General features: G+C 41.4%; 1 protein-coding gene across 1 annotated transcript in view; it reads right to left on the reverse strand.

Annotated features, from left to right (window-relative positions):
* PATJ (PATJ crumbs cell polarity complex component) overlaps window positions 1-16030 on the reverse strand; it is a 331975-nt gene that overhangs the window by 112521 nt on the left and 203424 nt on the right. The window contains exon 28 of the mRNA XM_036754106.1: window positions 10254-10450. Coding sequence (XP_036610001.1) covers window positions 10254-10450 — 197 coding nt within the window. The remainder of the gene's footprint in view (window positions 1-10253; window positions 10451-16030) is intronic.

Raw genomic sequence — 16030 nt, forward strand, 5'->3', positions numbered from 1 at the left:
TTTCCATCAAATGTAAATTCCAAGTTCTAAAATTTTGCCTTCCAAGTCAAAAGAGAGACCAACTCTAAGACCTTTTACACACGACAGCCTTTTAAATACTTGAAGACAGCTTTCGTTTCCTCCTGAGTCTTTTCTTCTCCAGGAAAAAAATCCTCAAATCCATCAACTAATTCTCCTAAGTAAGACATATACTCAAGGCCCTTTGCCATCCAGTTTGCCCTCTGTGGGACACTTTGCAGCTTCTTGATGTATTTCTCAAACTGTGGGACTTAGAAGTGGACACAAGACTCGATTCAGAATCTGAGTTTTTCAAAGTCTCCCCTTACTTCCTTGCATTTTTACTATTGGTGTTTCTTATGGCATAATAACATTCTGTCATGTTGATATCCATAATTATCAAGGCCATTCTCAAAATGGACTTAGAGGTGAGCTACCTACAAAAGATTATTCATAAGAGGATTATTTTTAATCACAAAATACATGTCTTTCTATCAAAACATTGACATGGTAGAGAACCACACACAAGAATAATACATGAGCTCAAGATGTATCTGATGAAAACATATGAGATCTTGCCTTTACATTGGCTCCTTCCTCAACAGTGTACATCTTTCAGCAAGCCAACCTGCTTCAATTACTGATTAATTCTCACATGCAGCTGATACACCATCATTCGGGGAGAATGACAAGCATCCACATCTTAGACATAAGTATGGAGAGACTCATAGAATGTCAAAATTGGAAGGGATGTTGGAGATGACTTCGCAGAAACACCTTATTTTATAGACCACAGATCTAGAGTCTGATGGGACCTCAGAGGCCCATTTTATGGATGAGGAAACTGAGGCCAGAGAAGTGAAGTGATGTGTCACAGGATAATAAATCAAGAGCTGGAAGGGACCTTGGAGGCCATCTAGTTCAACTTCATCATTTAATGGATGAGGGAGCTGAGGTACAGGGAGGTTACTGATTGGCTCGAGATTACATAAGGGCAAGGGATGTGGATGCAAGTCCTGTGACTTTAATCAGTGTACTTCTTTCTGAAGTGCTAAGTACACACTAAGACAAAATAGCTCTTTGTAAATGTCCCCACTTTCACAGCCACTAGCCATGGATAGATTGCAGTCACTTCTATAATGTGAGAGCTAGTGGGGCCAAAAATATCACACCCCTGGGGATGAGCCCATAGAACCCAAAGCCTGAATGGAGAAAACCTATAGACCAAACAGTGGCCCTTCACTCTAGCCCATCAGAGGAACACAGATCTAGAGAGTGAAGTGCCATCAGAAGTTACCACAAACCTCATTTCACAAATCAGGAAATTGAGGCCCACAGATTTTAAGTGACTTGTTCAAAGTTGCACAGGAAAGATTTGAACCCATATTCTCTGACTACAGATGCAGGGTTCTTTCAACTGTACCACGCTGCCTCAGGATCTTTTGTATTAGGAGTCTCCTGACGTCACTCGATGAGGTTGCCCAGGTATCCGCAGTGGATCACTACATAAAACCTTAAATCACAAGGGACATGAAAGAGTCCCCAAGGCCTCATTTTACAAGTGTGGAAACTGAAGTCCAGAGAAAGGAAGTGATTTTCCATGGTCTCACCATGCATCTACTCACGGAGCTGGGATTTTAATTTAGGACACAAATCGCTGTCCAGGGTTCTGATCACCGCCATGAGCTCAGAAGTCACCTTGTCCAGCCTGCTCATGGTACAGTTGATCTAGATTCCTACCACAGTAAATACTCCTGAGTATTCCTGAATGGACTTGTTAATAATAATAATGAGATGCAACTCACACTCTTGGTATTTGTAAGTAAGAGAAGCAGAAAACTGGGAGAACAGTCTTGGAGACAGAGAGGTAGATACTACCTCCAAAAGGGATTAGTTATGCAAATAGGAGCATATCACTTTATCATGAGCTTTACTTTCTTCTTACCTTAAAAATGAGGATGAAAGAATGAAATAAAGAGATGAAGCAAAAAGTGTTTGTTAAATTCATACTATGTAACAGGATTTACGCTAGGTGTTAAGAGTGTTGTCAAATTGTTTCTGTCTTGCTCCAATCCCCACGATCCCATTTGGGATTTTCCTAGCAGAGATAGTGGAATGGTTGGCCAATTTCTTCTCCAAAGTTTTATAGATGCAAAGACAAAATGGGACAATCCTTAGCCTCAAGGAACTTACATTTTAATGACGTATAAACACATATGGAAGGGGCTGGTGCTGAGAATAATGATAGCTATACTATCCACCTCGCAAGACCTCACAGGATGAGACGATGGCTGTAAAACTTTCTGCAAACTTTAGAACGCAACAGAATGCCAATTATTTACTATGCAGGGGTTCCAAAAATGTTAGCGCAATTTTGTTAGTATCCCTTTATTTTCCTATTTCAATGGAATTCAGATAGAGATGGTCTGAGCTAAGTCACTAGCCTGATGCTATTCCATTCCATTTCATATTCTCTGGACTATTGCACAGATGAATAAAACTAGAATTTTTCCCCAAAAAATGAATAAACATTTTAGAATGTAAGCTAAGCCCTCTGCATGCTAACTGAAAGCATTTTCAGGACAACTTGAGGGATACACATGACAATGGGGAAGTTACTATTAGACTATCAGCCTGGTTATCTCCTTATCACTTTTTTGAAGGAGCGCAGATAGAAATGATCTGGGGACTGGTCAGTCTCCTGCTATTATGCTTTTATATTTAATGTCTGCAGACTGTTGCAAAGGTTCATAAAATGATGGCTTAGCTGCATTTGAATGAAAGCATTGATATGTAAGATGATTTTCTGAAGATTCACTGAAAGTGTCCTTAGGACAACTCCAGGAGCAGAAGGAACAGCCTGCACCTCATTCTGCTGACACAGAAGTTCAATTTCCTTTGTGAGGTCTCCATTTGAAAATTAATCATTCCACATTGTCTGGAGAGTAAGTATGGTGAAATCTATCTGAGTCATTGTTCTAAAACTTGTATGGATCAATTTTACGTCCAGACATTTGGTGGCACCAATTTTATCAGTAACAATACATTGATAAAATGCACCGATACCTGAAAAGCCTTTTGCAAACTTGAAAGAGGAACGTGACCATCACTGAGAAGGACAATGATGATGAAAGAGGCCTCTGTTGTTCCAATTCCAGTAGAGTTTGCTCTTTCTTAAGGGTATTTGGCGGGGGGGTGGTGGTGGTGGTTCATATTTGTAGCCAGTTTATTATAAAAGAGAGCGAGCTTCTGGTGCATAATTCTAGCCACTGGATCCTGTCTTTCCGGGTCTCAATGGTTGCAATCACTGCTACTGTTATTATTGGTTTTTACCAGACCTGATTTCATGAGTGCCCAGTGAGAAGACTCCAAGAATGTGGTAGATGAGCATTTTCTCCACAACCTATTTGGTTAGTGCTACCTGGGGGCACTCAGAGGTTAAGCTATCTGCCCATGGTCAGACCGCCAGCGTATGTCAGAGTTAGGACTTGAATCTATATTTTGTTGACTCTCAGGCCAGTTTCTATACACTGTATCAGCCTCACTTGTATTTCCATCATCAAAAGTTAATATATAATTTGTCTCTTAATTAACGAGCTCCAATAATAGAAGTGAAAGCAGCATCACTATAATTTCCTCCTATGGGTCCTGGGAGGCCTCCTGCCAATAGTGTACACTAAATCCAAGCAATACTTGGGGGCACCACTGCTATGCCTGCCTGTTTTTTGAATCTAATTGTTATGAGACCCAAGCAAGCCTCATTTATGAGTACATGGTAATTATATGGTCATGACATTTTAAATTGATTCAAAGCCCCCAAAGTCCTGGAAAAGAGGGTGGAAAAGAGGGAAGAGAGCTGAAATTCTAATCACATTCTCTTCTAGGGTTTTAATGTGTAAGTAGGTTCTTATACAAATGGAGTGGGCCATCGACTGACAGGTCTCATTGATGTTCTTCCACGGGAAGAATCCATGCTGACAGCCGAAGTAAGGCTTCCTAGAAATGTCACTTGGGAATACCACCCCTGACATGACATTAATAAAGAAGGAGTGTTTCTGATTGCAGGAGAGTCAGGCCATATTTTCATCTGTTTTCTGTTCTATCCACTAGAGATGAGCACTACAGAGGAAATGTGATAAAGAAGATAGAGTTTTGGTCTTCCAGTCAGAAAGGATTGGGTTCATGTCCTGTCCTTTACACATACTGGCTATATGTAAATCACTTTATTTTCAATGGACTAACTGCTTCAGATTATAAATCACAGAGGATTTCTTTACCTGTATTGCAATAAGAAGTCTCCACACTGGGAGGTCTCTGCACAAATCACACTGCAAGCCCTGACTGCCCCCTTCCCTCCTCACACACATTTTCCTCTAAAGAATATGGGTTTCCAAACTTTTTCAGTCTCTGTGACCCTTAACTTTAAGTAAAGGGAAAGGACAGCACTACTATGTGCCAGGCCCTGAGGCTTTCTGTTGCTGTTCAGTTGTTTTAGTCACATCCAACTATCCTTTACCCCATCTGGGATTTTCTTGGCAAAGACACTGGAGTGGTTTGCCTTCATCTTTTCCAGCTTATTTTAGAGATGAGGAAACTGAGGCAAACAGGGTTAAGTGACTTATCCAGGGTCACACACCTGCCTATATACTTAGTATTTAACTTAATAAATCATTCTGCCAAAGTTTACCAAACATGCATACAAGAAATACAATACAGACCAGCTATTTCAATTGGTTAATATATTTGCCAAATGTTACTTTTACTCCCTAGCATACTCCCTCTGTAAGGACAAGTATGCTAGATTGGGCACCTTTCTTATAGAGGCAGCCTAACAGAGCTGATGGAGAGCTGGCATTCAACAAGCAATTATTAAACACCAACTATGTGCCAAACAGTGGCACATAAAAAAGTTAAACGGAACACTGTCCCTCTCTTCACAGAGCTTAGCTCCTATCAATGGACACAGCTGATATATGCAAAGTAATGTTAATTTAGGGAGGAGACCTTTAAAATTTGAGGAATCAGGAAAGGCTCACATACATGACATGGGGTAATAGATGGACACCCAACATTTGGGGAAGGAATTCAGACCTGAGTTCAAGTTCTGACAGCCTGACCCACAGGCTATGTGAAAATGAGGAATGTGACATCTCATTACCATAAAGGACTCTCTATTTTAATTACATGTGAATGAATTACTTGAATAAATGGAGGAAAACTTCTACCCAGAATTAGGGAATAGAATCCAAGGCATTGATGAAAACCCTAGGGGCAGAGGAGACAGAGAGAGACAGAGGAAAGATAAAACCATGTGGACCTAAATGATCAAAATACCTCCCCCACCCCACGCCTCTCAAACACACACAGATTGAGAAAGTGAGAATTTCTGGGAAAATGGACAGGGATGTCTCCCAAGTCAAAAGTGCCTTTATTCAGCAGCTGACACAGGATTAAGCTGACAATGAAGGGAGAAAATGTGTGTGCACAAAGAGGATTTCTGCCACACTGTACTTTGGGAAGCTTACCTGAAAAGTTGGTGGGGAAGTTCTTTCCCTTTAAGTTAAGAAAGGTTCTGCTAACAGTCAGGGTTCAGTAGCACACAGTACTGCTGACTATCAGCTCACATAGTTTTCTTTGAGCCAATTTTCTGTGGTCTGGTCAATAATAACGTCACGATGACACTAGAGTTGATGCCAGACATCATCATCACCTTCTTCGTCATCATCATCAATAACGTTTGTATAGCACCTACTGTGTGCCAGGCACTGTGCTAAGTGCTTCATAAATATTAGTTCATTTGATCCTATGATGACCTCGAGAGGTAGGCAGGTACGAGGTATTCTCATTTTACACTTGGGGAAACTGAGGCACAGATAAGAAATGGGACTTGTCCAGAGTCATGCAGCTAGGCTCTTGAGGTCAGATTTGAACTCAGGGTCTTCCTGCTTCAGGGTCCATGCTCTATCCACTGAGGTACCTAAATTCTCCCTGCTCCCATGTTGGAGCATGATATAAAGTACGTTAACGGTAAGACAACATGAACTGAAGTGAAAGAATTGGAGCCAAGGACACGATACACACAGTGAATATCACAATGTGAAAGGTAAGAAGTGCCACAAAGCAAGAAAAGCATAAAGAAAAAGTTTGGCCTGAAAGCAAAGAAGAAACAGCCCTTCTCCTATGCAAAGGTGACAGGGCCATGGATGTGAAACAGCATACATTTTTGAATATTTTTAGCCTATTCCTCTTTTCTGTTAAAAAAAAAAACCCACCAAGTTGTGTTTCTCAGGATGCCTCTCAGGGAAGGGGGAGTAGGAGTGATACAGAGGGAAATTCAGGCAATGGAAAAACTAAATATATCCATATAATTCTCCTTTTTTTTTTTTTAAAGAAAGTTAACGGAGAAGAAAGAATTCAAGAATTAAATGAGAAGTTCTCCCACTAGAGAGGTCATGCCTGTTTTGGAGTTTATAAAACCTTGATTGATTACATTAATTAGGAAGGAGGGCTATCAGGGAGAAATTAAATGGAAGGCGGCCTCAGAAGCCTCCCTATAGCCAACAGATTCAATTCTTCCCCCCACCGATCCTCTTAATGAGTAAGACAAGAAGATGGCAAAATTAATTGACTTTAGTGTCTAATCTCTCCTTGCAGTGTTAACTTGTGAGAGGGATGCCAATAAACAGTGACACTGGCCCAAATCAGGAAGAAGCAAGGAGGAAGAGGCGATGCCCAGAAAGCAGCAGAGGCTGGGCCTGGAGGGTTGCTTCCCACTCGAGAGTCACGATCCCGTGACTTCTAAACGCTCTAGTCCTAAAGACTCCCGTGTTCATGCTAGAGTGGACAGAACCGCAGCTTTGCGGGGTGTGAGGGCCTGAGTACAAAGTCTGCCTCTGCACGTCATACTGGGGGGACCTTGGACAGATCACCTAAATGGGCCAGCCCTCTGCTCGCACCATTTTAAAATGAGGGGGCTGCATAAAATGGCTTGAATATTCCTTCCTTCTGGTTCAAAACCCCTGATGGTCTAAGATCCCCAACAATGCCCAAAGGACCTCATTTAGCTTCCAAGATGGAAGAAACAAATATTAACAGTTTTATTGCCCTAGTCTTCCCCTAAGCAGCCCAGAAGGGAAAAGAAAAAAAAACCATTAAAATCACTAGCAATGCAGAAGAAAAAACGAGATGGCATTTAGCAATGAGTTGCTGTATCCACTGATGCTCAAAACCTCTGCCCAAATTGAGAGCTGGATAGCTCCTTCCTGGGCACATGTAGTGATCTCCCTGGGGTTCTGAACTGCAAGGTTTATAAACTGCTGGGAAGAGAGCACCAGGCAAGCAAGAGAAGCTCCGGAAATGTCTGCCTTTTGCTAAAAAGATCTCCGAAGATTTTGGTGTCCCTTTCAGGTGTCTGGTGAAGGTACATTGGAATATTCCAAAGCATCACTGCCTAGAAAGTAGAGCATGATGGTTTAAAAATGAAAGGAGTGTTCACACATGGTTTGGGCTAGTCATTCCTTTCATGTCCATTCAATTCCATTTATGCCTATAAGCTGTACTCCATTCCAGCCTATAAGCTCTATTTTTTGATGACTATCTTCTTGGCAATGTGCTATTTGCTGGTGCAACAACAAAAACAAATAGCCCCTGCCCTCAGGAATCCTCCAATCACAGTGAGCAATGATTTCATTAAGAACACAAATACATAAAATTATGCACCCACAGAAAACCCTCAATGGATTCTCAGACTCCAAATATCTAAAACATAATATTCACATCACTTAACCATCCAAGGCCTCAGTTTCTTCATTTGTAAAAAGGGTAGGGTTGGACTGGCTGGTCTCTTAAAGCCTCTTCCAGATTTAAGTCCATGATCCTTTGAGTCTAAGTCACATAACCTCCCTGGTCATTGGTTTGCTCATCTGGGGAATAAAGAAGTTGGACTATCTGGCCTTTGGGATCTCCTCAAGTATTCAAGCTAGGATGTAATGATGAACTGGTGGCAAATCTTTCCAAAATTAGTTTGGCTCCTCCTGAAAGGTGGCCACTATCTCTGAGCCTGTCATCACAGCCTTCCTCTCTTGGTAGGACTGTCCAGAGCTTGTGATCTCCTGGAACTTTTGAGAACCTGTGGCCACCAACATACCACAATTAATCATCTCGCAAGTGTCGATTTAGGGCCAACTCTGTGCCAGAGTCTATGAGGACACCAAACCAAAAGGGGGCAGGCCAAATCTATTTCACTAAGTAAGACATGACACTGTTGTTGTTTTATCTTCATGGGTTTGTTCGAAGGATGTTTCTGTGAAAAGTAACTGAACCAAACATTGTCCTACATGCATTAGTTTTCAGTATTTTTGGAAGCCTCTATAAACACTGCACTGACAGAAACAAAAGGAAGCTGTACAGAAATGATCTTGGGCGGTCAGAAAAGCATTCTTGCCAGTGACAGCTTTGGAGAGTAAATCCTGCAGGGAGCCAGGGAGATGTTGGAACTGGGGGGCTGGGAAGCCACGGAGCCAGGGAACTAGGTTGTGAAGGTGGATTCACAGTTGTGCCTGGAAAACCTCGGCCTTCAACACCAACTCCACAACAGTCAAGTGACGGAGGAGTAGGAATTTTATTCTGAGCCCAAGTCTGAAGGGTCATAGAGAGATGGGACCCTGGATGAGATAAAATAGAACCATTACTTTCAGAAAACAAGATGTAACCTTCTGAGCCATGGGATATCTGTTCCTTATGTCCCATATTTAGGAGCAGGGGGTCAACAAATTCCTCCCCCCTTGTAATAGACATGGAGGCTGGGTTGGGAGAATCAAGAAAACCTTTTCTGATTGGTGGAAGAGCCCAATGGCAATTATAAATTCATGGAATGTAATATAAATTGGTGGAAAATAATAGCCTGATGGCTATTATAAATAACAGTTATTCCAACAAAAGTATCTGATATTTATAAGAGTACCACAGGGGCAGCTAGGCAGTGCAGTGCATAGAGCCCCAGGTTGGAAGTAAGGAAGACTCATCTTACTAAATTTAAATATGGCCTCAGATATTTACTAGTTGTGTGGCCCTGGGCAAGACACTTAACCCTATTTGCCTCAGTTCCTCATTACTAAAATGAGCTGGAGAAGGAAATGTCAAATCCCTGTACTACCTCTGCCAAGGAAAACCCAAAAGGGGTCATGAGGAGTTGCATATGAGTGAAATGGTTGGAATAACATAGGGTTTGTGAAATGCTTTAGAGATAATATCTCATTTAAGACCTGTATCAACCCTAGGAGATGGATGTCAGCTACTGGCGATTATCTGTTCCATGGTATTTCTTGCGTATGCATCTTACATTCACTTATTTGTGTCTGTGTTTTGTCCCCAATAGAATGTTAAGTTACTGATGAACAGGTACTGTTTCATGTTAAGCTTTGTGGATCCAACACAGTGCTGGTTGTAAATGTTTCCTGAATTTAATAATCTCCCCAAACCATTTCATTTTACAGATGAGAAAACCGAGGCCTGAAGAGTTGAAATGACTTTCCAAATGTTAGAAAATCAAAAAGTGTCTGAGTTGGGATTTGAAATCAAGTCTTTGGACTTCACCCTCTGGGCTCTTTCATCGGCAAATGTTGCCTCTTATCCAGGTTTCTTTCCTCCAAGATTGGCCTATTTTTCCCAACCTTATGTCTGGTCTCCTGAAAACCCTTATTGAATATATTTTGTAGCAGCCATGGTAACAAGGTCACACCTCATTGTCAAGTCTGGAACCCAGGGAGACCCAACAATAAAATGATCCAAGATAAAGAATAGAGCCTAGCCCCAAATCTTTTGGCCATTGGTATTCAGAACAGGCTAACTTCTGCCTCTATTATTCAATGATGCTTTTTCAAAGTGCTTCTGAAATTTTCCATGAGCAATGCCCTTAGTCCTAAGCCAGCATCATTTAAAAACAAGAAGCATGGTAAAAAACTATCTTCACATGTAATTGGAAAAAAGAAAATACTATGAAGTGGGGAAAAAAATAAAAATAAAAACAAGAAGCAAATTTGCATTGGTGCTTACCTCTACCACCATTCCTTTCAAGGAAACAGAAAAGCAAGATGGTTTATTTAGCTTTAAAAGACATTACTCTATCTTCTCTTCCAGAAAACTGATCACCAAAGCCCCTCCTGGCTCAAAATGTGTGATCCTCTGATCAGATGTGTCAAGTCAAATTGATTCTGACACAACACCCAAAGCAAACATGAAATTTGAGTGACTGTTACCTCTAAAAGCTCATCACCAATGTGCATGCGCCCATCCCGGCCAGCAGGTCCTTCAGGGTGAATTCCCACAACGAAGATGCTCATCCGAGACCGGTCTTTGTTCCCGGCAAGGCTGAGGCCAAGCCCATTCTTTTCCTTCTCCAGCTCAATAATATGCAGCTCTCCAGGCAGATCTGCATACCTTTGCCTGATTTTTTCTATTTAAAATGAAAATGGAAAATAAAATAAATTAGACATTAGCATCTCCAGAAGTAATTCATACGTTATTGGATTTTCAGGATTTGTATTTCTGCAAGCCTTAATAAATAAAGACGGCATTTCTGTGCTGGGTCTGTTCGTGCAAATAAAACAAAGCAATCTCAGTGGACCAATAAGCATGTCATAGCTAAAGGGTATGTTACGCATACTTCAAAGACAGAAGATGAAAAAAATCAATGAGACTGATGCCAGGAAATAGTATGTAATGTGTAGTCTTCAGAAGATATATCTAATAATAATAATAAAAGAATAAAATTTACATCCTGCTTTAAGTTTGCAACATGGCTCATGTAAATTATGTCATGCATTCCTCATAATAACCCTGGGAGGCAGGCTCTATTACTATTCCCATCTTGCAGATAAGGAAATTAAGGCTGACAAAAATTAATTGACTAGTGCAGGCTCACACAGTTCCCAAGGCTGATGGGTGGGGTCTGAGCTTAGGGATGCCTGAGGAGGACTCCAAGTCTAATGCTCTACCCATTAAGCCACCCAGCTGCCTACACAATATTCAGAATGGAGCTAACAAATGAACCCCTTCCCCACCAAAATGATCCAAGGCTCCTGCATTCAAGGGTCAGACCAAGCTAGAATGCCCCTGGGAAGCCATCTCTGATCATTCTACTCTACAGTGATCTTTCCCCTCTAGAAATGTTGAGTTCTTATCCCATTTACCATAATTTAGCATTTGCAATGTGTCTAATTGCTTGGTGCCCTGGTTCTGCCTCAGCTGCTTAAGGGCAGGGACCCAACCCTACACCACAGCAGAATGCTCAGCCCCGGATAGTCCACATAATAAGTGCTCATGGGTAACCCAACCTACAGTACTGCCCTCAGCAGCTCACCACTAATGCTCAGCAAAGTGTGTCACAGAATAGAAGGGACCCAGGGGCCATGGACTCGAATTTATACTTGAAAGGTTTCCCTAATGTAACAGGGGTAACCCACCTTACGCCCAAGGCATGACTGTGCTTTTACACAGTTGTAATAGCTTCTACCCACTGTACTGGGCTGTGTCCTCTGGGGCCAAAAAGAATAATTATTATCCTGCTTCACAACAACAAGGCTACAGATATTTGAAGACACCTATGACAGTCTGCCTGAGTCTCTCAGATGAATGCATTCATCTGACTACTAGAAGCCTGATGTTTGATGCATCTGTCCTCACTACAGGGTCTCAGGGTATCTAGCTTCTACAACACTATGACTGAAGAGGCATGCTATTTGGAGCCAGAGAGTTTTAAACCTGAAAATCAACACGAAGAATTAGCCTAAGGAACAAGAGAGTCAACCAGAGTCCAGTTAAGTTACAAAAAGCATCCTTTTAAAATGTGTGTAGGGATATGTAAATCTGACAAAACTAGTCTATGTTTATGCATATATTTATATTAAAAACATTCATCCCCAAGAGGCTGAAATTCTCAAGTGCCGTTTATTTTAGAAACAGAGAATGTCTACCACTTTTTTTTAAAAAAAAGATTTATCAAAAGGCCTTAAGTGATTTGAATTGCTAATGTTTCTGATATTAACATAAAATAACATTTAGAGGAAAATATAGCAACAGAAAATTCTGGCAACCTCTGTAAGAACATACTTCCAAATTACCTGCAGAAACATTCTACTATTATTCAATGTACAGAATAAATGTTAGAGTTGTCAGACACAGAAATAAATCAAAATAGCAAGGGAAGATTTCGTGAGGCAGCCAATCCAAGTTTAATTTCAAATGGGCTGAGGCTTAAGAAGGAGGTCCCAGGGAATAAAAATTTAGCTTATGACCAACAGCACCTATTTTCCAGCATCAGGTAGAAACCATCAAGCTTTAGGTGGAGTTAGCAAAATAATTAGTTAAAATAGGAAAGTACAAGACAAGTCCTAATCCTGGTTCCACTGTCCACAACAGGGGCATAACAAGGTCCTGTTGACCACCTGGAAGTCAGAGGAAGGGACCTATTTCCCACCACTAGGACAGGCAGAGAATGCTTTGTGGTGTCTGCATGGGGAAAAGGATGATTTGTAGAGGAGGAAAAAGGCTTTCCAAGTGGCACAGGCTGTGGAGATGGGAAAATAAAAGCTCTATTCAGGAGACAGAAATGTTGGCTGAGGTGGAGGGTTCAAAAACAGGCCTAGTACAGGCGAGGCCTGAAAAGATCAATTCAGCTCATAAGGAAGAAAGGAAAGGAATGTTTACCAAGTGCTCATCATGTGCCAGGCACTGTGGTAAGACCCTTACAGGTGTCATCTCATTTTATCCTCAGAACAAACCTAGGAGGTAGATGTAATTTAGTATGATCACCATTTTACAGATGAGGAAACTGAGGCAGACAATGTGCATTGACTTGCCCAGTGTCCCATGGCTATTAAGTATTTGAGGCTGGACTCAGGCCCAGTGCTCTGTGGTGCTCCCTAGCTGACCCAATAGATAGCATGACCTCAAGGCTCTTTCTGCTTACTCTAGCCAATCAACATCCTTCTTAAAACATGATGCCCACAACTCACCACAGTATTCAAGATAGGTTATGATTAGCTCAGAGTAAAGCAGAACTCTAACTTTCACTTTCCTGGTAGCCTCGCTCTTTCCCTCCCTTCCTGTTTTCTTTCTTTCCTCCCTCCCAACCCTTCTCTCCACCATCCTTCTCTTTTTCCTTCCCTCCCTCCCTCCTTTCCTCTCTTATCTCCCTTCCTTCATCTACACCTTTCTTCCCTCCCTCCTTTCCTTTCTTCCTTCTTTTCCCTCCTTCCCTTCCTTTCCCTCCCTCCCTCCCTTCTTCCCTCCCTCCCTCCCTTCCTTCCTTCCTTCTTCCTGTGGGCTTCATGGTTCTGTGATGACTGCTTGGTTTCCCCCTAAATGGACCTACTTGGAAAAAGGCCAGTTATACCTAATCTTCCATCTGTAAGTAAGGCATAAAATCGAACTCAGTGAACCACACAGCATTCTCTAACAGACTGTCTTGAGGATCAGCTGATGACTGCAAACCTCTGTTGCTAGGAAGAGTTATTTCGATTCCACAAATACGTAAATATGCACAAGACTCTGTGCTAAGATGTGGAAGTCAGGAGGGAATACATTCTAGCCAGGAGACAGAGTCTGTACAACAGTGGGAGACAGAGTCAGAATTCTAGGAAGAGCAGGTATTTGGCTGGAATGCGGAATGCATGAAGGAGCATGAACAAGGCTGGCATCACATAACAAATTTGATTGTGGAGAGTCACAGTTATCAGGGCTAAGAGTTCTTATTTTAACCCAGAGGCAATAGAGATTCACTGAGATTCCTGTGCAGGGGAGTACAATCTGGTCAGACTCGAACTTTATTTTAAACATGATTCACACAGGCTGTTGACCTGGGTCATAGCCTGGTAGAGCTTGGAAGGTACTTCATGATTGCTTAGCCCAATGCTGTAAGCTTTCGGATGGTGAAACTAAGCTGTGTGATGAGTCAGTAACTGCAATATTCTCTCCCCAATTCTCATACACACTGGTGCTTGATCTGAGATTTCATGGATACAGGGAAGTCCAAGAGGAAGAAATTCCCTTTACCTGGGCAATGCCATAAGGCTCTAAAGTTCTAGGGAGAACATGGACCTACATCGGTAGAGGGACTCACCATGGAGTTTTTTGTTGCAGTAAAATCACAGATGTGGTTACTATGCCCTACAGTTAAATAAAATGTATTAGAAACAACATTACATGTTAATACAATTAAATTTGTATAATAACGATTTTTTGTTCAGTTGTTTAACTCATGTCTAACTCTTTATGAGCCCATTTAGGGTTTTCTTGGTGAAGTTCCCAAGCCACATTCCAGAAGACGCAATAACAATGATTTCTGTTTTGTGGTTGTTTTTCAGTCATTTTAGTCATGTTCGACTCTTTGTGACCCCATTTGGAGGTTTCTTAGCGAAGATACTGGAGAGGTTTGCCATTTCCTTCTCTAGCCCATTTTAAAGATGAGGAAACTGAGGCAAACAGGGTTTAAGTGACTTGCTCAGGGTCACACAGCTAGTAAGTGTCTGAAGCCAGATTTCAGCTGAGCTCTTCCTGACTCCAGGGCTGGTGCTCTATCCACTGTGCCACACAGTTGTCCCTTAACTATTTATAATTACTCTCAATAAAAGTTATCATCTCGATACTTTTTTATTTCCTACCACTACGTCTCCACTATGATTCTTTGCTTGTCTATTCTCATTCAATTTCCTAAAAATAATCACCCTTGGTGTCAAAATAACAAAAAAGAAATTCTGAGCTGAAAGAAATGTTTCTGATCAGCCCTACAGTGGGTGGGCTCTCCTTCATTGAAAGTCTTCATTCATTAGGTATGCTGTAGAAGAAATCCCATTGATGTATGGGGTTGGGATGAATGGCTACGGAGGTATTTCCCAACTCTCAAATTCAGTGATTATTATTCACTCATTTCCAAGGTAGGGAATTCCCAAGGAGTCAAGTCCCTTTCCTAAAGCAGATCAACATCCGTTCTTCACCTTGAAAACTGCCTGGGGCACTGAGAGGTTAGGGGACAAAAGCAGAATGTCAGATTTCCTAGTCTTCAAGATCAACTTAAAATCTACTACATCTTCCTGTTGCTCAGAAAGCTGGGCTGTTTTAAAAAAAGAAAAAGTCACAGCCCTGAGACTATGTATCTATTCACTATGAAAAATGATTCCTCCCTCACATTCATATTCAAAGGTGACACAAAACCCATTACCATCAAGGCAGGAAAAACAAATCACTAAGTGAATACTGTCTTTAAAAAATCCACTCTATTAAATTGTGTCAATACAGAAGATAAATAGGCCCAGAGAACATCATTTGTTCGTGGCTATATATCAGCAGCGGATATGATTTGTGTGTGGAGGTGTATCCACCAGAGGGGCAATCAGATAGCAAACAAAGACAAACATGCCGGGACTCTTTTATTCTGCAGAGAGGAGTTAAGATGGCAACCCTCCCAAGGTCTCCCCCACAATGATGTTTACTAGCATGTTTATTCTCCTCACAAAAGCAGGGGATTATTTTCCAGGATGACAAGTGCAGAACATGAGAGGTCAGAAGGAACCTTCGGGTTTATCATTTTAGAGGCAAAGAAACTAGGACCTCAGAGAGAGAAAATGGCTTGGAAGACCACACAGTTTGTAGAGAAGTGGCATGGCCAGTATCAGGTTTACTGTACTAGTCCCTTTACCCACCATATTGCAAACCTACCAAACAGAAATCCACAATCAAAAAGCGTGCAGACATTGTAACTTTGAAGGCCAACATAGAACCATGAACTGATGGAGCTAGAAGAGATAGAAAACTTCGCTGGATCCAATCCCCTAGCAGTGTGGGCTAGCACAGCAATTCTCAAACATCTTGGTCTCTGGACTCTTCTACCCTCTTAAAAATTAAGGACCATCCCTCCCAAGAGGGTTGGTTATGCAGTTATATTTATTAATATTTACTTTATATAAAATAAAAATTGACCAATTTTTAAAAATATTTATTTGTTCATTTAAAATAATAAAAGCATTACATCTTAAGA

This window comes from Trichosurus vulpecula, chromosome 4 (assembly GCF_011100635.1).
Source record: "Trichosurus vulpecula isolate mTriVul1 chromosome 4, mTriVul1.pri, whole genome shotgun sequence".
NCBI lineage: Eukaryota > Metazoa > Chordata > Mammalia > Diprotodontia > Phalangeridae > Trichosurus > Trichosurus vulpecula.